The sequence below is a fragment of the Periplaneta americana genome, chromosome 2 (genome assembly GCF_040183065.1).
Source record: "Periplaneta americana isolate PAMFEO1 chromosome 2, P.americana_PAMFEO1_priV1, whole genome shotgun sequence".
Taxonomy (NCBI): Eukaryota; Metazoa; Arthropoda; class Insecta; order Blattodea; family Blattidae; genus Periplaneta; species Periplaneta americana.
Window position 1 is genome coordinate 64,173,796 of NC_091118.1, and position 17,307 is coordinate 64,191,102.

Consider the following 17,307-nt stretch of genomic DNA (forward strand, 5'->3'; position numbering starts at 1 on the left):
AAATTAAGAAAGGAGATGCCAAAACAGTCTGCCTTCTTGTTCCAAACATTTGTCACAACTGTTTAAGAAATGACTCGGTTCCTGTTTAAGAAATGAAGGTGATATTTTTCTGGATGTTATTTTTTCAGAGATAAAATGCAAGAAAAAAGGTAAAATCACGCTTCTTCTACAACAGTGCATAAAACTGACTATTCTATGCACGAATTCCATACAATATTCGAGGAGAGAACATCAGTCGAATATATGGCCCCTTCGATCCCCTGACTTAACCTCTTACGATTTTTATCTTTGGGAAACTCTAAAAGGCATAGTATATTAAAATAATCAACATACCATGAAAGAACTGGAAAATGACATCTAAGAAAGTACTGTCTTCATTTCTCAATGGAGAATGCAGTGAGTGATGCAGCACTTCTTAAACAGTACGACAAATGTTTGAAGCAAGAAGGTAAACAGTTTCAGCATCCCTTTTCTTAATTTGAATGAGTAAATGACGTGTTTTAACTGCTTAAATTTAGTAATATTTCCCATTAATAGTTTGAGATGTGTTGAATTACCAATACTGCATAGCATATAACTGACAATAAGTTGTCTGTGTAAAGAAGAGTCTCCTTGGCACATTGCAATTTCTGTACAATCTATTCACTTAGCACATGTAATTCACATATTTACATCCTATTCATTTATTAAACATCAAATTTAAATTATTTAATGAAATATCAATATCTCAAAACATACTTAATGTTAACTCTGATGTAATATTTAGAATTGGATAATAAGCAATTATTTATTTATCGTCCTTCTGTTCCACTACTCAGTCTAAAATGATATGATACGACAAAAAATGGAGTCATGGTAAAATGAAAATGATATGAAATTCTAAGTATTAACAAGGGGAGATTGTTAACGAGAAACATGATTTTTTAATAAAAACCCATGCTGAATCGCACATAGATGGACCAAAACATTTCTTCTTAAACCAGTAGTCATCAAGTTTTGTGACCACCCACCAATTGCAGCTCGTCTGAAAGTCAACATTGCTGAACAAGTAAGACACGAACTAGCAAATGTGAGGCCCCAGGTTCAAATCTCCATACTTCAACATTCCTTACTATTATTATTTTCTACTGTTGAATATTTGCTTATATTATTATTATTATTATTATTATTATTAATTATTATTATTTTTATACTGAAAATTTTTATATGCTTAAACATTTCTCAAGTTTTAGTTCCAATGGCAGTCCAGTGACTAGAGCATTGGACTCTCAATCGTGTGGACTGGGGTTCGATCCCAGGTGTACCCCCAATTTATGACTTGTGTTGAGCATGTCCATGGTACAAGTAATGCAGGGGTTTTCTTCAAGTGCTCCGGTTCCTCTGTGGCATTCCAGCGAATCTCCATAATCATCTAATCTCATGGGTGTAGCATAGACCAGCCTCCTCTGGGACATACTGGGCAATGACTCTGTCGATGAATTGTTCTAGTTTAATATGGGTGAAAGGCTAACAGTCAATACTAGTCTCATATTATCCATTTGATTATGCCGACTCATGTGTGAGCTACAGATGATGGGTAGACATGAAATCTGGTGACATGATATTCTAAAAAGTAGTTTTTAAAAGAAGAAAAAAAAAAGAATGTCTATGTCCATAATCAAGGTACGCATGAGTCTATGTATTCTTCATAACTTTCACTTTCTCATGCGATTTATTAAAATATTGCTTTCCTAATGGTAATCTCCATTTGAAAAACAAAACTTAGTCCACAGTAAGTGTCTTAGGATCTACCTGGAATTAAACCCATATCCTTTTTGAGAGAAATCGAGAGCTGATTTGGCTGTGGCTGGCTCTTACAAGAAGAAATTAAAAACCAGTATATCCATCGACAAGATTTTTTTTCAGACAGTAAGACAATTATGCGGGATAGTGGAGCAATGGCAAAATGAAAGTTACAGGGTAACCTGCTCCACAGTTTCTTTATCCACTACAAATATCACAGGATCTTCCTGGGATCCAACCTAGGTTTCTATTGGCAAGAATTCGCCAGCTAACTGAACTATGACTGAAATGCAGATTCATATTACGTTAAAATCCAGTAGATCCACTCATACGGAAATGCAACATTATCACGAAACTTGAAACAAATGATTAGTTATTTATGTTATATGTTTCGAGATGTAGATGGATGACACTGACTCTGAATTTATGCAAAAGGTTGTTAAAATAAAGGTTACATTTTAAAATGCCAAAACGGTTATAAAAGATTAAGTTTACTGGTAACAGAGACACGTTTATATTCGTAAAGCAATGGGATCCCTTATCATCAGGGCAGAATTGGTTCGGTACTACTATGTATACTATCCGTGAAACTTTTCTTGATCCTTCTTTTAACGGGATGAGGGGGTCAGAGGGAACTATTTCCGCATTGCTTACAGCAGTGCTGCCACTGAACGAAACAAATAGTAAACAGATTGTAAACCCTGTTCCGAACTGTTATTTCTCTGCCTCACTGTGAACAGTTCTTTTCGAGGAGGAGTTCGAAGTTGTTCCTGTGATCCTAGATCATTTATATAACAGATTGCTCATCCCTATGTTAAAATCGGTAGCACTTTGATGAGAACAACCGCCAGGATCGCCACCCGTCTGCCGTAAACGAACACGAAATAGCGGTACAGTCGCTAATACAATTCAAATGGGAGTTAAGACATGACTCCTTATGGCAGCATAGTAAACCTGACAAAAGTTGTTAACGTCAAAGCCTATAAGGCCGAGCAATCTGGGTATATATGATCTAGGCTGTGATGTATCTGGTATGTCCTCAGTCATTGTGATAAAAAAAAAGTACTAGGTCTATGTTTGAAAACAAAATTAATTCAGTTTTCCAATGTATTACTTTCCCGTGTCTATTAAACAACAATCAGTAATAACAATATGCAACTATACCATCAGATGTCACGGCATATGTCTATGCAATTCAATTTTAGTGTTCAGTGGTTGCCACTCCTTATCAATAGAGATAACTGAACCTTACTGATTGATTCATTTTGAATCGTTATATAGATCATTGTACTATTCTATTTGGATGATTGTTCACCTCTGCTGAGGCATATGGACCTAAGGCCAGCAGCCAGCCTTGGCCCTTCATGGGCTGGAAATTGTATCACATACAGAAATTTTCCCAAATTTTAATTTGACAGATTTTTGGCTTTGGGGCTATCTTAAAAAAGTCATCCCATCACAGCTTTTTTTTTTTTTTTTTTCAGTCACTTTAACTACGAGGTCATATCGCGATTGTCTGTTGAGAAGGGTTAATTGGGTTTCCAGTTTGCTGCCAACTATCAGTGACCATGTCCAACTATGGAATCAGATCACTGAATCAGAATTTGTATCTTTGCTGTAGTGGAATCAATATCCAGATTGTAGTTTTTTTTACGATTGAGCAAATCACTAAAAACATAGATCCAGGGATTTAAACCCAGGACCTACCTAATACGAGTCTAGTGGTTTACCACGGTCCCACAATTATTGAGAAACTAAAAAATTCAATTTCATTATAAATTGCAGATATTCCATCAAATTTGCTTTAAAATTCTGTATACAATGCAGAAGGAAAGAATGCTACTTGATAGGGACCAACATGACGAACATGTTAAGCATTTTAACTGACAATCCCATTGCTTTAAGAATATAAATTTATTTTTATTTTTTATACACTTTGATTTAAGATTAAATAAAAAATGAAATATAATTTTAAAGTGTGAATTTCTTTTGAATAATCCTATATAAAGAACAGATATTTCAACATTTAACAATTTATGCTGTATATATTCTTCCCAAGTGAAGCTGATTTATATTCAGAGAGAGATTCTATACATTATTTAAGTCGGTAAAAATTATTATTAAGAGTAAATAATTAAAAATGGTAATGACTAATGGCATTTGAATACTCGCCACTGAGACACAAAGGAAACATAGAGATAATAAAGCTCCCATGTTTCTTTGTTTTCGGGGACTAGATTAATGAAGAGTGGAAGAGAGATAAGAAATGTTTATCTGAAGGCAGATCACTTAATAATTAATAATTGGAATGTGCAGTAATAATTAATATGAAATGTGTATATAATAAAATCTTTCATTCTTCCAACTTTATGTAAGACTTACTTGGAAGCTGTGAAGACATGCGAGGAGTTTGTTGTGATTGCGTTTATTGGTGAGCTGTGAGCTTTCATCTCTCCCAGAAGATGGCAGGAATCTGCAGCCCACAGTTTTACCATGCCAGCACGACAGCCAGACAGGATCATCTGACCTCCTGGCATGAAGGTCAAGCCACATACCCAGTCCTTGTGAGCATTGTTTAGTGACTGTACAGACAATTTACAACTAGATTAGTAAGAGGTACAGGTCTGGACTCAGGCTGGTTTCCTCCTAATTTAATAAATTATATGGTCAAACTTCGCTGCTACAATTCCCAATCCCCCTGTTTGCTTTTTTGTCTTTCTTCTTAAGGCCTCTCCAGTTTTCTTATGTACTGGCATGGTGATGATGTACCATAGATGAAGATGATAATGGTAATTGAGATTAAGACAATAAAGATGACATGATAATGACGTAATGACAATGGTGATAATGATGAAGAAGAAAATTGAAATAATAATAATAATAATAATAATAATAATAATAATAATAATAATACTTACTTACTTACTTACAAATGGCCTTTAAGGAACCCGAAGGTTCATTGCCACCCTCACATAAGCCTGCCATCGGTCCCTATCCTGTGCAAGATTAAGCCAGTCTCTATCATCATATCCCACCTCCCTCAAATCCATTTTAATATTATCCTCCCATCTACGTCTCGGCCTCCCTAAAGGTCTTTTTCCCTCCGGTCTCCCAACTAACATTCTATATGCATTTCTGGATTCGCCCATACGTGCTACATGCCCTGCCCATCTCAAACGTCTGGATTTCAAGTTCCTAATTATGTCAGGTGAAGAATACAATGCGTGCAGTTCTGTGTTGTGTAACTTTCTCCATTCTCCTGTAACTTCATCCCACTTAGCCCCAAATATTTTCCTAAGCACCTTATTCTCAAACACCCTTAACCTATGTTCCTCTCTCAGAGTGAGAGTCCAAGTTTCACAGCCATATAGAAGAACCGGTAATATAACTGTTTTATAAATTCTAACTTTCAGATTTTTGGACAGCAGACTGGATGATAAGAGCTTCTCAACCGAATAATAACACGCATTTCCCATATTTATTCTGCGTTTAATTTCCTCCCGAGTGTCATTTATATTTGTTACTGTTGCTCCAAGATATTTGAATTTTTCCACCTCTTCGAAGGATAAATCTCCAATATTTATATTTCCATTTCGTACAATATTCCCGTCACGAGACATAATCATATACTTTGTCTTTTCGGGATTTACTTCCAAACCGATCGCTTTACTTGCTTCAAGTAAAATTTCCGTGTTTTCCCTAACCGTTTGTGTATTTTCTCCTAACATATTCACGTCATCCGCATAGACAAGAAGCTGATGTAGCCCGTTCAATTCCAAACCCTGCCTGTTATCGTGAACTTTCCTAATGGCATATTCTAAAGCGAAGTTAAAAAGTAAAGGTGATAGTGCATCTCCCTGCTTTAGCCCGCAATGAATTGGAAAAGGATCAGATAGAAACTGACCTATACGGACTCTGCTGTATGTTTCACTGAGACACATTTTAATTAATCGAACTAGTTTCTTGGGAATACCAAATTCAATAAGAATATCATATATTACTTCCCTCTTAACCGAGTCATATGCCTTTTTGAAATCTATGAATAGCTGATGTACTGTACCCTTATACTCCCATTTTTTCTCCATTATCTGCCAAATACAAAAAATCTGATCAATAGTCGAGCTATTACGCCGAAAACCGCACTGATGATCCCCAATAATTTCATCTACGTACGGAGTTAATCTCCTCAAAAGAATATTGGACAAAATTTTGTACGACGTCAACAAAAGTGATATTCCTCGAAAGTTACCACAGTTGGTTTTGTCCCCCTTTTTAAAAATAGGTACAATTATGGACTCCTTCCATTGATCTGGTACAATTTCCTTTTCCCAAATAGCAAGTACAAGTTTATAAATTTCGCTATATAATGCACTTCCACCCTCTTGTATTAATTCTGCTGGAATTTGATCGATACCTGGAGACTTGTACTTTTTCAGATTTTCTATCGCAATTTCGACTTCTGAAAGCGTGGGTTCGGGTATAAATGGCTCAGCAGTTTGTATTTCAATATCGTCCCGATCATTTCTATTTGGCCTATGTACATTTAGTAGTTGCGCAAAATAGTTTTTCCATCTGTTTAGGATTGATGGAGAGTCTGCAAGCAAGTCACCATTCTCATCCTTGATCACGTTTACCCTTGGCTGATATCCGTTCTTAAATTCCTTTATACCCTTATATAAATCTCGAATGTTTTTATTCTTACTATTTGTTTCTACCTCATTCAGTTTTTCCTTCAAGTAACCTCTCTTTTTATTCCTAAGTGTACGACTTGCTTCCCGTCTTTCATTGAAATAATTCTCTCTCTTCTCCTCAACTGGATCCTGTAAGAATTTCAATTTTGCCTGTTTCCTTCTTTCTACTACCATGCAACAATCTTCATCAAACCACGGTTTCTTTTTCTTAGTTTCATAATAACCTATGCTCTGCTCAGCTGCAATTTTGATACTATCTCTGATATTTTCCCACACGCTATTAACATCTAATTCTTTCTCAACTTCGTCGGAACTTTCTAAAGTGGCAAACCTATTCGAAATTTCGACCTGATAATTTTGCTTAGCTTCCTCGTCCTTTAATTTCAAAATATTGAATTTAGTAATATTAACTTGTTGCTCTACTCGCTTGGCTACTGATAATCTTTCTCTTAATTCTCCAATCACCAAATAATGGTCAGAATTACAGTCTGCACCCCTGAAAGTTCGAATATCTACTATACTAGTATGTCTCCGTTTATCTATCAAGATGTGATCTATTTGGTTGTGTGTCAATCCATCTGGAGAAGTCCAAGTATATTTATGTATATCCTTATGGGTGAATGTTGTACTTTTGACAATTAAATTTTTCGATGTGGCAAAGTTGACTAATCTAACTCCATTGTCACTACTAATTGCGTGTAGGCTCTCTTTTCCTATAGTTGGTCTAAAAATATCCTCCCGTCCTACTTTAGCGTTGAAATCCCCCAATAAAATTTTCATGTGATATCTAGGGAACTGATCAAAAGTATGTTCCAATTCCTCATAGAAGCTATCCTTTATATAGTCGTCTTTCTCTTCTGTAGGGGCGTGAGCATTTATAACCATGATGTCGCACCATCTACCCTTAAGTACTAAATATGATAACCTGTCACTGATAAATTCGACCTTTTTTACTGCTGATTTTATTCTTTTATGTACAAAGAATCCTGTTCCTAATTGGTGATTATTGTTTTCTTCCCCATAATACAACAAGTAATCTCCTATTTGTGATATGCCATTCCCATCTAACCTAAACTCTTGTACTCCCACAAAGTCTATTCTATATCTAGCTAGTTCTTTTGCTACTAATGTTACCCCTCCTGTTCTATAAAGACTAGTTACGTTCCAAGTGCCAAATCTCAAAACCTTATTCCTTTGCTGTGGTCGTGCCAGAGAATCAGTCCTATTCCGAGGCTTACTGTAGGAATTCGTAACAAGCTGTCTTTTACGGTGATGGGTTGTTAGCCCTTCGCCCAACCCCCAAGCTGGAGGACCACCCCTTATCGGCTGTCCACGATTGCTTATTCAATATATTCGCAGCTACCCTCCATATCTGGAGGCCGTCTCCTCTATCCGCAACCTGAGGACGCGCCATAATAATAATAATAATAATAATAATAATAATAATAATAATAATAATGGTGATGATAATGATAAATAATAATAGTAATAATAATAATAATAATAATAATAATAATAATAGACAACAATGATGATGATAAAGCATAAAACAGTACGACAGGTAAATCTTCTAGGGCATGATAAGTGATCTAATTCTGATGATACAATCTGTTAGTAGTTCCGAAATGACGAATGAAAGGGTAAGAATGATATAGTCCTAAACCACACAGACGTCCACCGCTGTGGGTAATGGTCAGCACGTCTGGCTATGAAACGAGAGGGCCTGAGTTCAAATCCTGGTTGGGACAAGTTACCTGGTTGAAATTTTTTCTGGGGTTTTCCCTCAACCAATTGAAGCAGAATTGCCGGATAACTTTCGGCGTTGGACCTCGGACTCACTTTGCCATCATTAATTCACAAATCATCATCATCATCATCCATACAATAGCCCGGGTTAAGTTCACGGTGCAGCATGCTGTACTTGTACAAGAGCGTGGCTGTTCGGCTACCCAATCATTCACAAGAATAGGAGTGGTAAGCACAATAAGCCTCAGGCTACAGTGTAAGCCTTTGGGTCCCTCCTCCATACAAGAGAGAGAGAGAAAAAAAAAAAGCCACACAGACAAAATTTTACAAGACAGCGTATTAAAGGTTTAGAATCCAATACTATTAGGTGCGGTAGCATAATTTCTTCAGCGTATATTACGTTATTTGTTGAGTAATTTTTATAATATTTCACTAGTAGCTTCCTCATTATGTGTAAGAAATAAACTCGCACAAAAAAAAAAAAAACATTTTTGTTAAACGTGTGGCTTTGGACTATCTCATTCTCACCCCTTCAGATATTAAATCTCAATAAATAATTAAAATAGCGAAATATTTATTCATTATATTGTATATATTTTACTGTATATTGTACCCCAGCTCAGAGGAAAGAAGTCAAAGAAGTCACATCAACATGCTCTCGATGTTTATGTTATGCAGTTGGCTGCATCCGATAACTGAATTGCTTTATAACAACGTTGCCAAACATAGACGGCCTCAGCCCGAGTAGAGAGGCCAGCTTATCTGGCAGCAAGAGATAACTACTAACTTCTCTGTTAAAAAAAAAACATCGTACTTGCCTTAGCCCAGCGGCTTGGCTAATTCAGAGTCACAATGTGACAATGCTGCATAACTAACAGGCATGCACTGTATGATTTATTATGTTTTGGGTAAGGCACGAGTCAGCAGAGTGGCGTGAGTAAGGTCGTCTAAGCTTGGCGAGAACAATATGTTTGTATACCCATATTACAACAAAATTTTAAGCTATAACGAAAGTAATTTATCTGTAAGAATTCAGTTCAATTCACAACAATGCAATAGAATAGTACTTGTTACCTGGATAAGTTCCTGTTTCGAGAGATCCCACTTCTTAATGCACATGTCCCTGGACCCTGAGAAGAGCACGTCCCCTCTGATTGCCAGGGACTGTATTCCATCGTAATGAGGCGGATTTAGGTTCATTTTAGGCGTGTACACGTTACAGCTTGTTGCACGATTCACTTCAAATACCTAAGAACATGGAAAAATGGAATAACTGATTGTTTAAAACTGTACTGACTAGTCATAGATATTTTTGTAATGTTGGAGTAAGGTGGAACAAGAGATAAAGTAAAATATATTGGAAAAAGTGTATATTTCCTCAATTTCCCTACGAAGTACTTCCATTTGTCGTGATTAGTAATTAATTTTTTTTGGTTAATTTAATGAAGACTACAGAGCACTGAAATCTTAAACATTATATTATAAAATGTGTGACAGTATTGAGAAAAAAAGGAGATAACAGTCTAATATTGGGAATCTATGCTTGCAAACAAGTTCTGATTAATATACTCGTCGCTTGGTTATGGGTTCGATACCAGTACCAGCTTAGGCTGATTACTTAGTTGGGTTTCTTCTGAGCTTTTCCCAAACTGTAAGGTGAATGTCAGGCATCTATGGCGAATCCTCGGTCTCATCTCGCCATCACTAATTCCATGGACGCTAGATAGCCGAGTAGTTGACACAGCATCGTTAAATGACCAAGTAAAAAAATATACAGGGTGGAAGTAAAATAACCTTGCAGACTGAACGGGACAATAGGGTACACTTACTGTAAATTAACAGAAAACCTATATTAGGTTTTGTTATTAAATGCACGGTTAATTAGAAAATTAAGTTTGAAATTTCAGCAGTCCAGCAACATTGCCACTAATACACTCTACTAGTGATACAGATTTAAGAAATCAACGAACTCGAGTGTCTCAGTAGGTGAGCTTCTCTTTGCCTCGACGTTGCAACCTTTTCACATCGTGCAGTGGCCTGAAATTAGTGGTTATTAAATTAAATTTACACGAAAACAGTGCATGCTATTGAAATACATCAGAGGAATAAATTATTCTTTATTAGATTTCCTATCGATATGGGCAAAAATGACGATCCTACTCATATTAGTTACCGAATAAGAGGTTGTTAAACATTTGGGGGGAAAAAAATTCTGAACACTATTAATTTTCCACCAATATGATATTTTAGTTTTTTGTTACATACAACATGAACTGCAAATCAAGCTTTCAGGTATAACTCCCTGTAAAAATGATTTGAATAATTTCGAGGGAAAAATTGTTCTGGGGCTCGGTATCGAACCCGGGACCTTTGGTTAAACATACCAATGCTCTAACAAATGAGCTACCCGGAAACTCTACCAGACACCGATCCAATTTTTCCCTCTACATCCACAGATCTCAAAGTGGGCTGACAACCTTCAAGCAACCAATATTGAGAGCACACTAACTCTGTGTGACTTAAATTGTGGTTTTCTGTTAATGAACAGTGACATATATTATGCAAATCAAGCTTTCCGGTGTAACTCCCTGTAATGTTGATTTGAATAATTTCGAGGGAAAAATTGTTCCGGGGCTGGGTATCGAACCTACATTCTAACAGATTTGTGCTGGATGCATATGACAGTGTAAGTTAAACATATATTATGTTCAAATATTATTATTTTTTTATACAGTGTCATAAATAGACAGCGGAAAAAAAAGTCATTCAGATGTGAAGGTACCTATAACACAACTAATTTATCTCGTCAGAGGGTTGTTGTTTACGTAAACACAGTAGGCATACTAGAGGCGCATGCAGGTATAGGCAGGGGGAAATGTAAATTGGTTGTACGTTGATATGACTATTGTAATGGATTATTTTGTGTACTTTTCTGTAAACCCTTTAAAGTGAGGATTGTCCAATGTTTTGAATGGATTATTGCAACTTATCAACATTCGACACAAATCCTGGCAAAAGTCATATTTCATATTTGAGGCGGAATTTGAACTTGAATCCTTATTTTCTTCTAACATACGAGCAACATTTTTCATGTGTTTCTGTGTATTACATTGATGTTCTATCGATTGTTTTGTTATCTTTTTTTTAATGCACACATACATAACCGACACTTAATTTTTTCACCAGTATCACTACTAAAAATGTGGACACCATATTCTTGTATTAAAGAACACACCCTATGTTTTTTAACATCTGTCTTCGGCATTATGATCACTTCACTGTTCACAAATGAAGAATATGTTTAGTTATCTCAATATTCTCTGTTCGCATACGGATGATGAATTGATGACTGACTGAGAATGCAGAGTGGCAGTTGTTTTCGGTGTTTGCATGGTGCTCTCTACGGACGGTAGCCTGTTATACCTACTTGGAATGTGTGCACACCTCATGTCATAGTCTATGCGCACAATACTTGTAAACCGTAAACATGACTTTTATTTGACTTTTTTCTGCTGTCTAGTCATAAAGTTTAATTCTGTCAAATGGAATAAGTCAGTAGCTGCATTCTACCTTGATGTAGTGATCTTTAGAGCCAGTTATCACCACATCTTCATCCTCCGAGAGCTTGCCTACAGCAAGGCACATAACAGCCGCCTGATGGCCTCCACTCAACTTGCCAGTTGATTCGAACCTGTAAGCAGAAACATAAAGAAACTTGAATGGTGACGGTAGAACATTAGTTCAATGTTTTTCTCGTATAGTAAAACCTGTGAAGTTGACCATCTTTGTAACTTGACCACATTTTTATGAAACAGGCATATTTTCATTTGTTTATAGGCTATATAGAATTTACTCTGTAAGTTGACCACCTATTTCCACCTATCTAACTTGAGCACTGTAATAGTAGTTATTGAAAATTTTGTGCAGTACTATACAGAAAGTTATCATAAATGTAACAAGGTCAACTTCCAAGGCCCTTGTAGGGTTGCCAAATGTACGGAATTTTTCTGGTTTATTAGAAAATCAGTTCCCTATGCAGGAAAGAAATTAAAATTATTTTCAGGACGCTTTATGCCCGGAATGTTGTTCATTGCAATTTTATATTCTCATATTTCTTATTGATTCACAGACTGAAAGATGTACCAGCTCAAAATGAATGCTAGAACACTGTTTTGAAGACATGTAGTGTGCCAAACTTCAAGGAATCAAGCCTGCTTTTGCTCGCTCTTCCAATTAGTAATGTTCATTTGGAGAGTTTCTTTTTTTTTTTTTCGCAAATGAAAAAAAAATCTCTGGACTAACGAGAGGAGTTGGCTGAGGTCAGAACTTGTGAAATCAGAACTCTTAGTTATGATGAATTTTGATATTTATATATTTATTTATTTATTCTGGTAGAGTTAAGACCTTCTCTTCCACACTACCAAAACTGAAATGATATCTCCTGCAGAGAATTTTTTGGTAAAAAAAAAAAGGAAGCAAAAAGTATTCTTTTGAACTATAAAGTTAGTGGCTTAATTTTTTTATTGAAAGTTATTGCTGAAATAGCACATATACAGAAAATAACAGTTTTATGATATGAACAAGAAAATTAATAAATAATAATCAGAATAATCTATTATTAAATGGCAAAACACAAAAGATCTACAGTAATAATAGTTATGCCCGTGATAATATTTGGAGCGAAATAAGTAAATTAAGAGAGAAAAGAGGTAAAAATTAAACTTTATTTTGTACGCAATACACATACGAAAATAAATTAATATTAAATTTTGTTTTGTCTCTCAGAAGAAAGTGAAGTCAAATGAAAAATTTTCAATGTGTATCTCTAGTTAAAATAAGATCATGAATCCAGTATTTCCTTTTTTGTTTCGGATATTTATTTCGCCTCTCCACATAACTGTACTGAAGCTATGATCCATTATAAACAGCAAAACGATTCAGTTCAATTCCACTAGATGTGAGTGGTGGCAGATGTTTAATTTCAATTCATTCCACTAAGTGGGAACGGATCTTAATGTCAATGTAGTGAATCTAGTGACATGTATATCAGTCCCTTTGCTTTTAAATATGAAGACTTCTAAGTAACCGATTTTAATATTCAACCAATATTAATACCAGTACAAAGGTAGTAAGTATAATTCTAATTGTTTATAATTGAGCTTGAAAATACAAGTGTAATTACAGTGAAATGCATTTTAATTTTTTTAATGTCCATTTATTTTTAATGTGTCCTGAATTTCCGTCTCCTAGAGTTGGCAACCCTAGCCTCTTGTACTTAGAAATAGCAGTAGTCACTATATGCAAGCTATTGTAAGTGGTCATCCACCTCTTCCTTCTGTAAAATGGAAGGTAATTGTGAGGGTCTTTAGACGACGAACTTATAGTTCATGAAAAAGTGACCTCAACCCCAGAAGAAGTGCTGGAAGAAATTTTAAGTACCAATGACGAGACGAAAGAACGTGGTGATTATGACAGTGAAGTTCTAAAATGTGTCGAGCAATTAAACAATGAAATGCCAATAATTCAAATGTTGTAAAAGGGCTCTTTCAATTATATACAGACATTGAAAGAAAGATCTTTAAATATCAGATAACAATGAAACAAACATTATGAACTCTTTATTTTCGAAATAAGTATTTTATTGTACTGTAATTTCACAAATCTTGTAATGTAAATTTTGAATATTCAGTAAACCTATTGCATTTTCAATAGTATCTTAATAATTATGATGATTATGATCATTTAAAATAAAAAATAAGTATTTATTACTTTTATGTTCTATGTTATATTCATTATGTATACATGCACAATTAATCTTCACAGATAATCAGAAAAAAACAGTAATATCGTTGGCTTAGAGTGTAAACCTGCTAACCACCAGAAAGAAAATTTTACAAGGGAAGCAAAAAACTGAGTTAAAATTAACTCTGAAACTTTAGGACCAAATTTAAAGCAAAGGTACAAATGCCACTTGTACTTTGGATTTGGTCCTAAAGTTTCAGAGTTAATTTAAACTTAGTTTTCTGCTTCCCTTGTAAAATTTTCTTTTTGGCGGTTAGCAGGTTTACACTCTAAGTCGACGATATAACTACCTCTATTATGATGACAAGGTTTGACTGGAATGAAATGTGACCGACTTACACAGGTTTTACTGTACTTCTATTTTTGGTATAATGAAGTTAGTAATAATGCACATTAGAAAAGCAAAGCAAATCTGCGCTTTACAGTGAACTACAAAAATTAAAAAAAAAAAAAAAAACAATTACTGTTTATAAAAGGCGAAGAAAATTTTCGAAGTCGATTTTTTGCAGCATTAGAATGTATCTTCTACTTTCCCCCTTATTTTCACATAATCCACTTTCGGCTGAAATGGTTGGTCGGATATGAAGCTTCTACTATGTGCTAGAGAATAATTATTATGTTACAGTGCTGGCTGCAAGGTTATGCACTTTTTCATGGGGTAAAGACAAGGTGATGATGGAGGATCAAAAGAGTTTAAATGGTGAAGGAAATAAGAGTACCCTGAGAAAAGCAAAGCAAATCTGCACTTTACAAAATATTTCAGAATAGAAAGAAAACTAAATATTTATATAACCTAGCAAGAGGTCAGTGGGAAGGTAATCTCGAAGTCAATTAATTGCATCATTACAATATTCTGGTGCAAAAGTTATGGTCTTCTGCATCACCTCATAGATGTAGAAATACCCAGGACTGTAGAGTCAGTACAAAAAAACACCCTATACAGGCTCCGAATAAATCTACTACAATGGTTAAACATTTCTCCACTACTACGTGAATTATTATAAAATTTTTTATAATAATAAACTATATCTTAAGTGAATTGAAATTAATTTTCGAGAGGGGGCACCGCGACCTAGAAGTTTCATTGTGCTAACACTTGAGCTAGGCGTATTTCCAACCCACACAGGCTGACTACACTAAGGTACCAGCAGGCAACTCCAGTTGTCCCTAAACCAGTCTCCTTTTGTGCATTGGCAGCCGGCATTTGGGGAATGCTATGGAATGGAGATGGAATGAAAAATCCCAGGCCAGACTGGGACTCGAACCTAGACCACTTATGTGACAGGCCGAAGCTCTGATCACTCAGTCACAGCAGGAGTATATAAATTATATTTAAATATTGTATAAGTGTAATGGTCACTGTAGACTAGAGGAAGAATCAGTACTTAATGTAGCAGAGCCAAAGTACAAATTATTATTCTTCTTCTGCTCCTCCTCCTCCTACTACTCCTCCTCCTCCTCCTCCTCTTCCTTCATCATTATAATCCTCTGTGTGTGTGTGTTTTTTTTTTTTTTTAATTTTCCAAACTAATTTTTTCCAGATCTTAACTCCAGCAATTTCTTTCTACGTTTTTTTATAGTACTTAAATTTCATTAACCTCATCTAGTCGTATAAATCCACTCTTCCTTAAGGATACCTCATTGATGATATCCCAAACATTTCTTTTCGCAATTCTATAAGAATCCATTCTTATTAAATAACCAAGTCATTTAATTCTTGTACTTTAACAAGTCTTACAATATTTACACCTCGAATTAGATTATCCAAATCAGCGTTACTTCGTCATTCCCATACAACAGATCCTATTTGTGCATATATGTTTCGAAATATTTATACAAATGCATCTTTATTTTATTATTTAAGAGTTTTGATTTTAATAATTTTAAAACTTTATTCATGACAGAGGGTTCCAGGCAAAATTTGTCGGCCATTTTGACGATGAAAAAAAACTTTGTAAATGAAAACATTGTTAAACAGAGTACTACTTCTGCTATCATAATATTTCTAGGTTTTTTCCCTTAATCTGTCTTCTGTTCAAGTGATTGTCAGAAGTGATCCCTCATAGTATGCGCTGAAGGATGGTACATTGATGACTGAGAAAATGGGATTACAACAACAGAACTTTATACTATCTTTGTCCACCATAAGTTACATTTGAACTAGTCAGGATCTGAATCTGAATCTTCATGTTCCCTTGCCCCTTTCTGAGGAAGGCCCGAAGCCTTGCACCACAGCCTGAGGCTTTTTGTGGCGACCTCCTTATTATGAGGGTGATTGTTGAAGTCCTCAGCATCGCATTCCTGTGTAAGTATCGTGATTCAGTGTTCGGTGGCATCTATTGATTCAGCTAGAACATCCAAGTCTGACGGAGTCTACAAGGAACAACTACAGACGCCCTTCTGTTCCCCTGGAATTTCTGCAGCCTCCAGAATGATGCCATCTGTATGTAAATCACATTGCTATATCCTACTGCATCCTATATAGACTAGAGATTGCAGTACTGTAGGTATCGTGATTTACTATTTGGGGCCATCTATCAAATTAGCTACACAACACTAGATCCGACGCAGTCAGCTATGAAAGCTTCTCTATCCCCCTGAGACAGCTTCTTCAGACAGATGCCATCTGTTGTGAAAATCACACTACTGCGTCTGCTGCATCTCCAGTCGACTTGAAACTATTGAAAGATGATAGATGAAGTTGAATTTATGAAGCGAAATGAGTCCAAGGTCCAATGCTGAAAAGTTATCCAACAATTCTTCTTTGGTTGGTTGAGGGGGGAAAACCTCGGAAAAAACCCCAACCAGGATTTGAACTCAGACCCACTCGTTACATGGTCAGACATGCTAACTGTTACTTCACAGCAGCAGACAATCTCTATTTTATTTTTTCTGCAATCAATCAATCAATCAATCAATCAATCAATCAATCAATCAATCAATCAATCAATCCATCCATGCAATCAATCAATCCATTTCCACTGTTCTGTCCATGACCAGATCTTCGCGGTTGTCAGCCTCCATATTCAGGCATTATTTCACAATATCATCCCTCCATCTACTCCTTGGTCTTCCCGAAGGTCGGTCGGTCGGTCGGTTGGTCAGTCAGTCAATCCGGTTCCACTGTTCTGTCCATGACCAGATCTTCCCAGTTATCATCGTCCATATTCAGACGTTATTTCACAAAATCATCCCTCCATCTACTCCTCAGTTTTCCCGAAGGTCAATCAATCAATCAATCAATCAATCAATCAATCAATCAATCAATCCGTTTCCGCTGTTGTGT

General features: G+C 35.7%; 1 protein-coding gene across 3 annotated transcripts in view; it reads right to left on the bottom strand.

Moving 5' to 3' along the window:
- Klp31E (kinesin-like protein 31E) overlaps window positions 1–17,307 on the bottom strand; it is a 517,900-nt gene that overhangs the window by 33,051 nt on the left and 467,542 nt on the right. For all 3 annotated transcript variants that reach the window (XM_069817888.1, XM_069817889.1, XM_069817887.1), the window contains exons 25-27: window positions 11,790–11,910; window positions 9,294–9,467; window positions 4,165–4,364 (exon numbers count right to left, since the gene is read on the bottom strand). In XM_069817888.1, coding sequence (XP_069673989.1) covers window positions 4,165–4,364; window positions 9,294–9,467; window positions 11,790–11,910 — 495 coding nt within the window. The remainder of the gene's footprint in view (window positions 1–4,164; window positions 4,365–9,293; window positions 9,468–11,789; window positions 11,911–17,307) is intronic.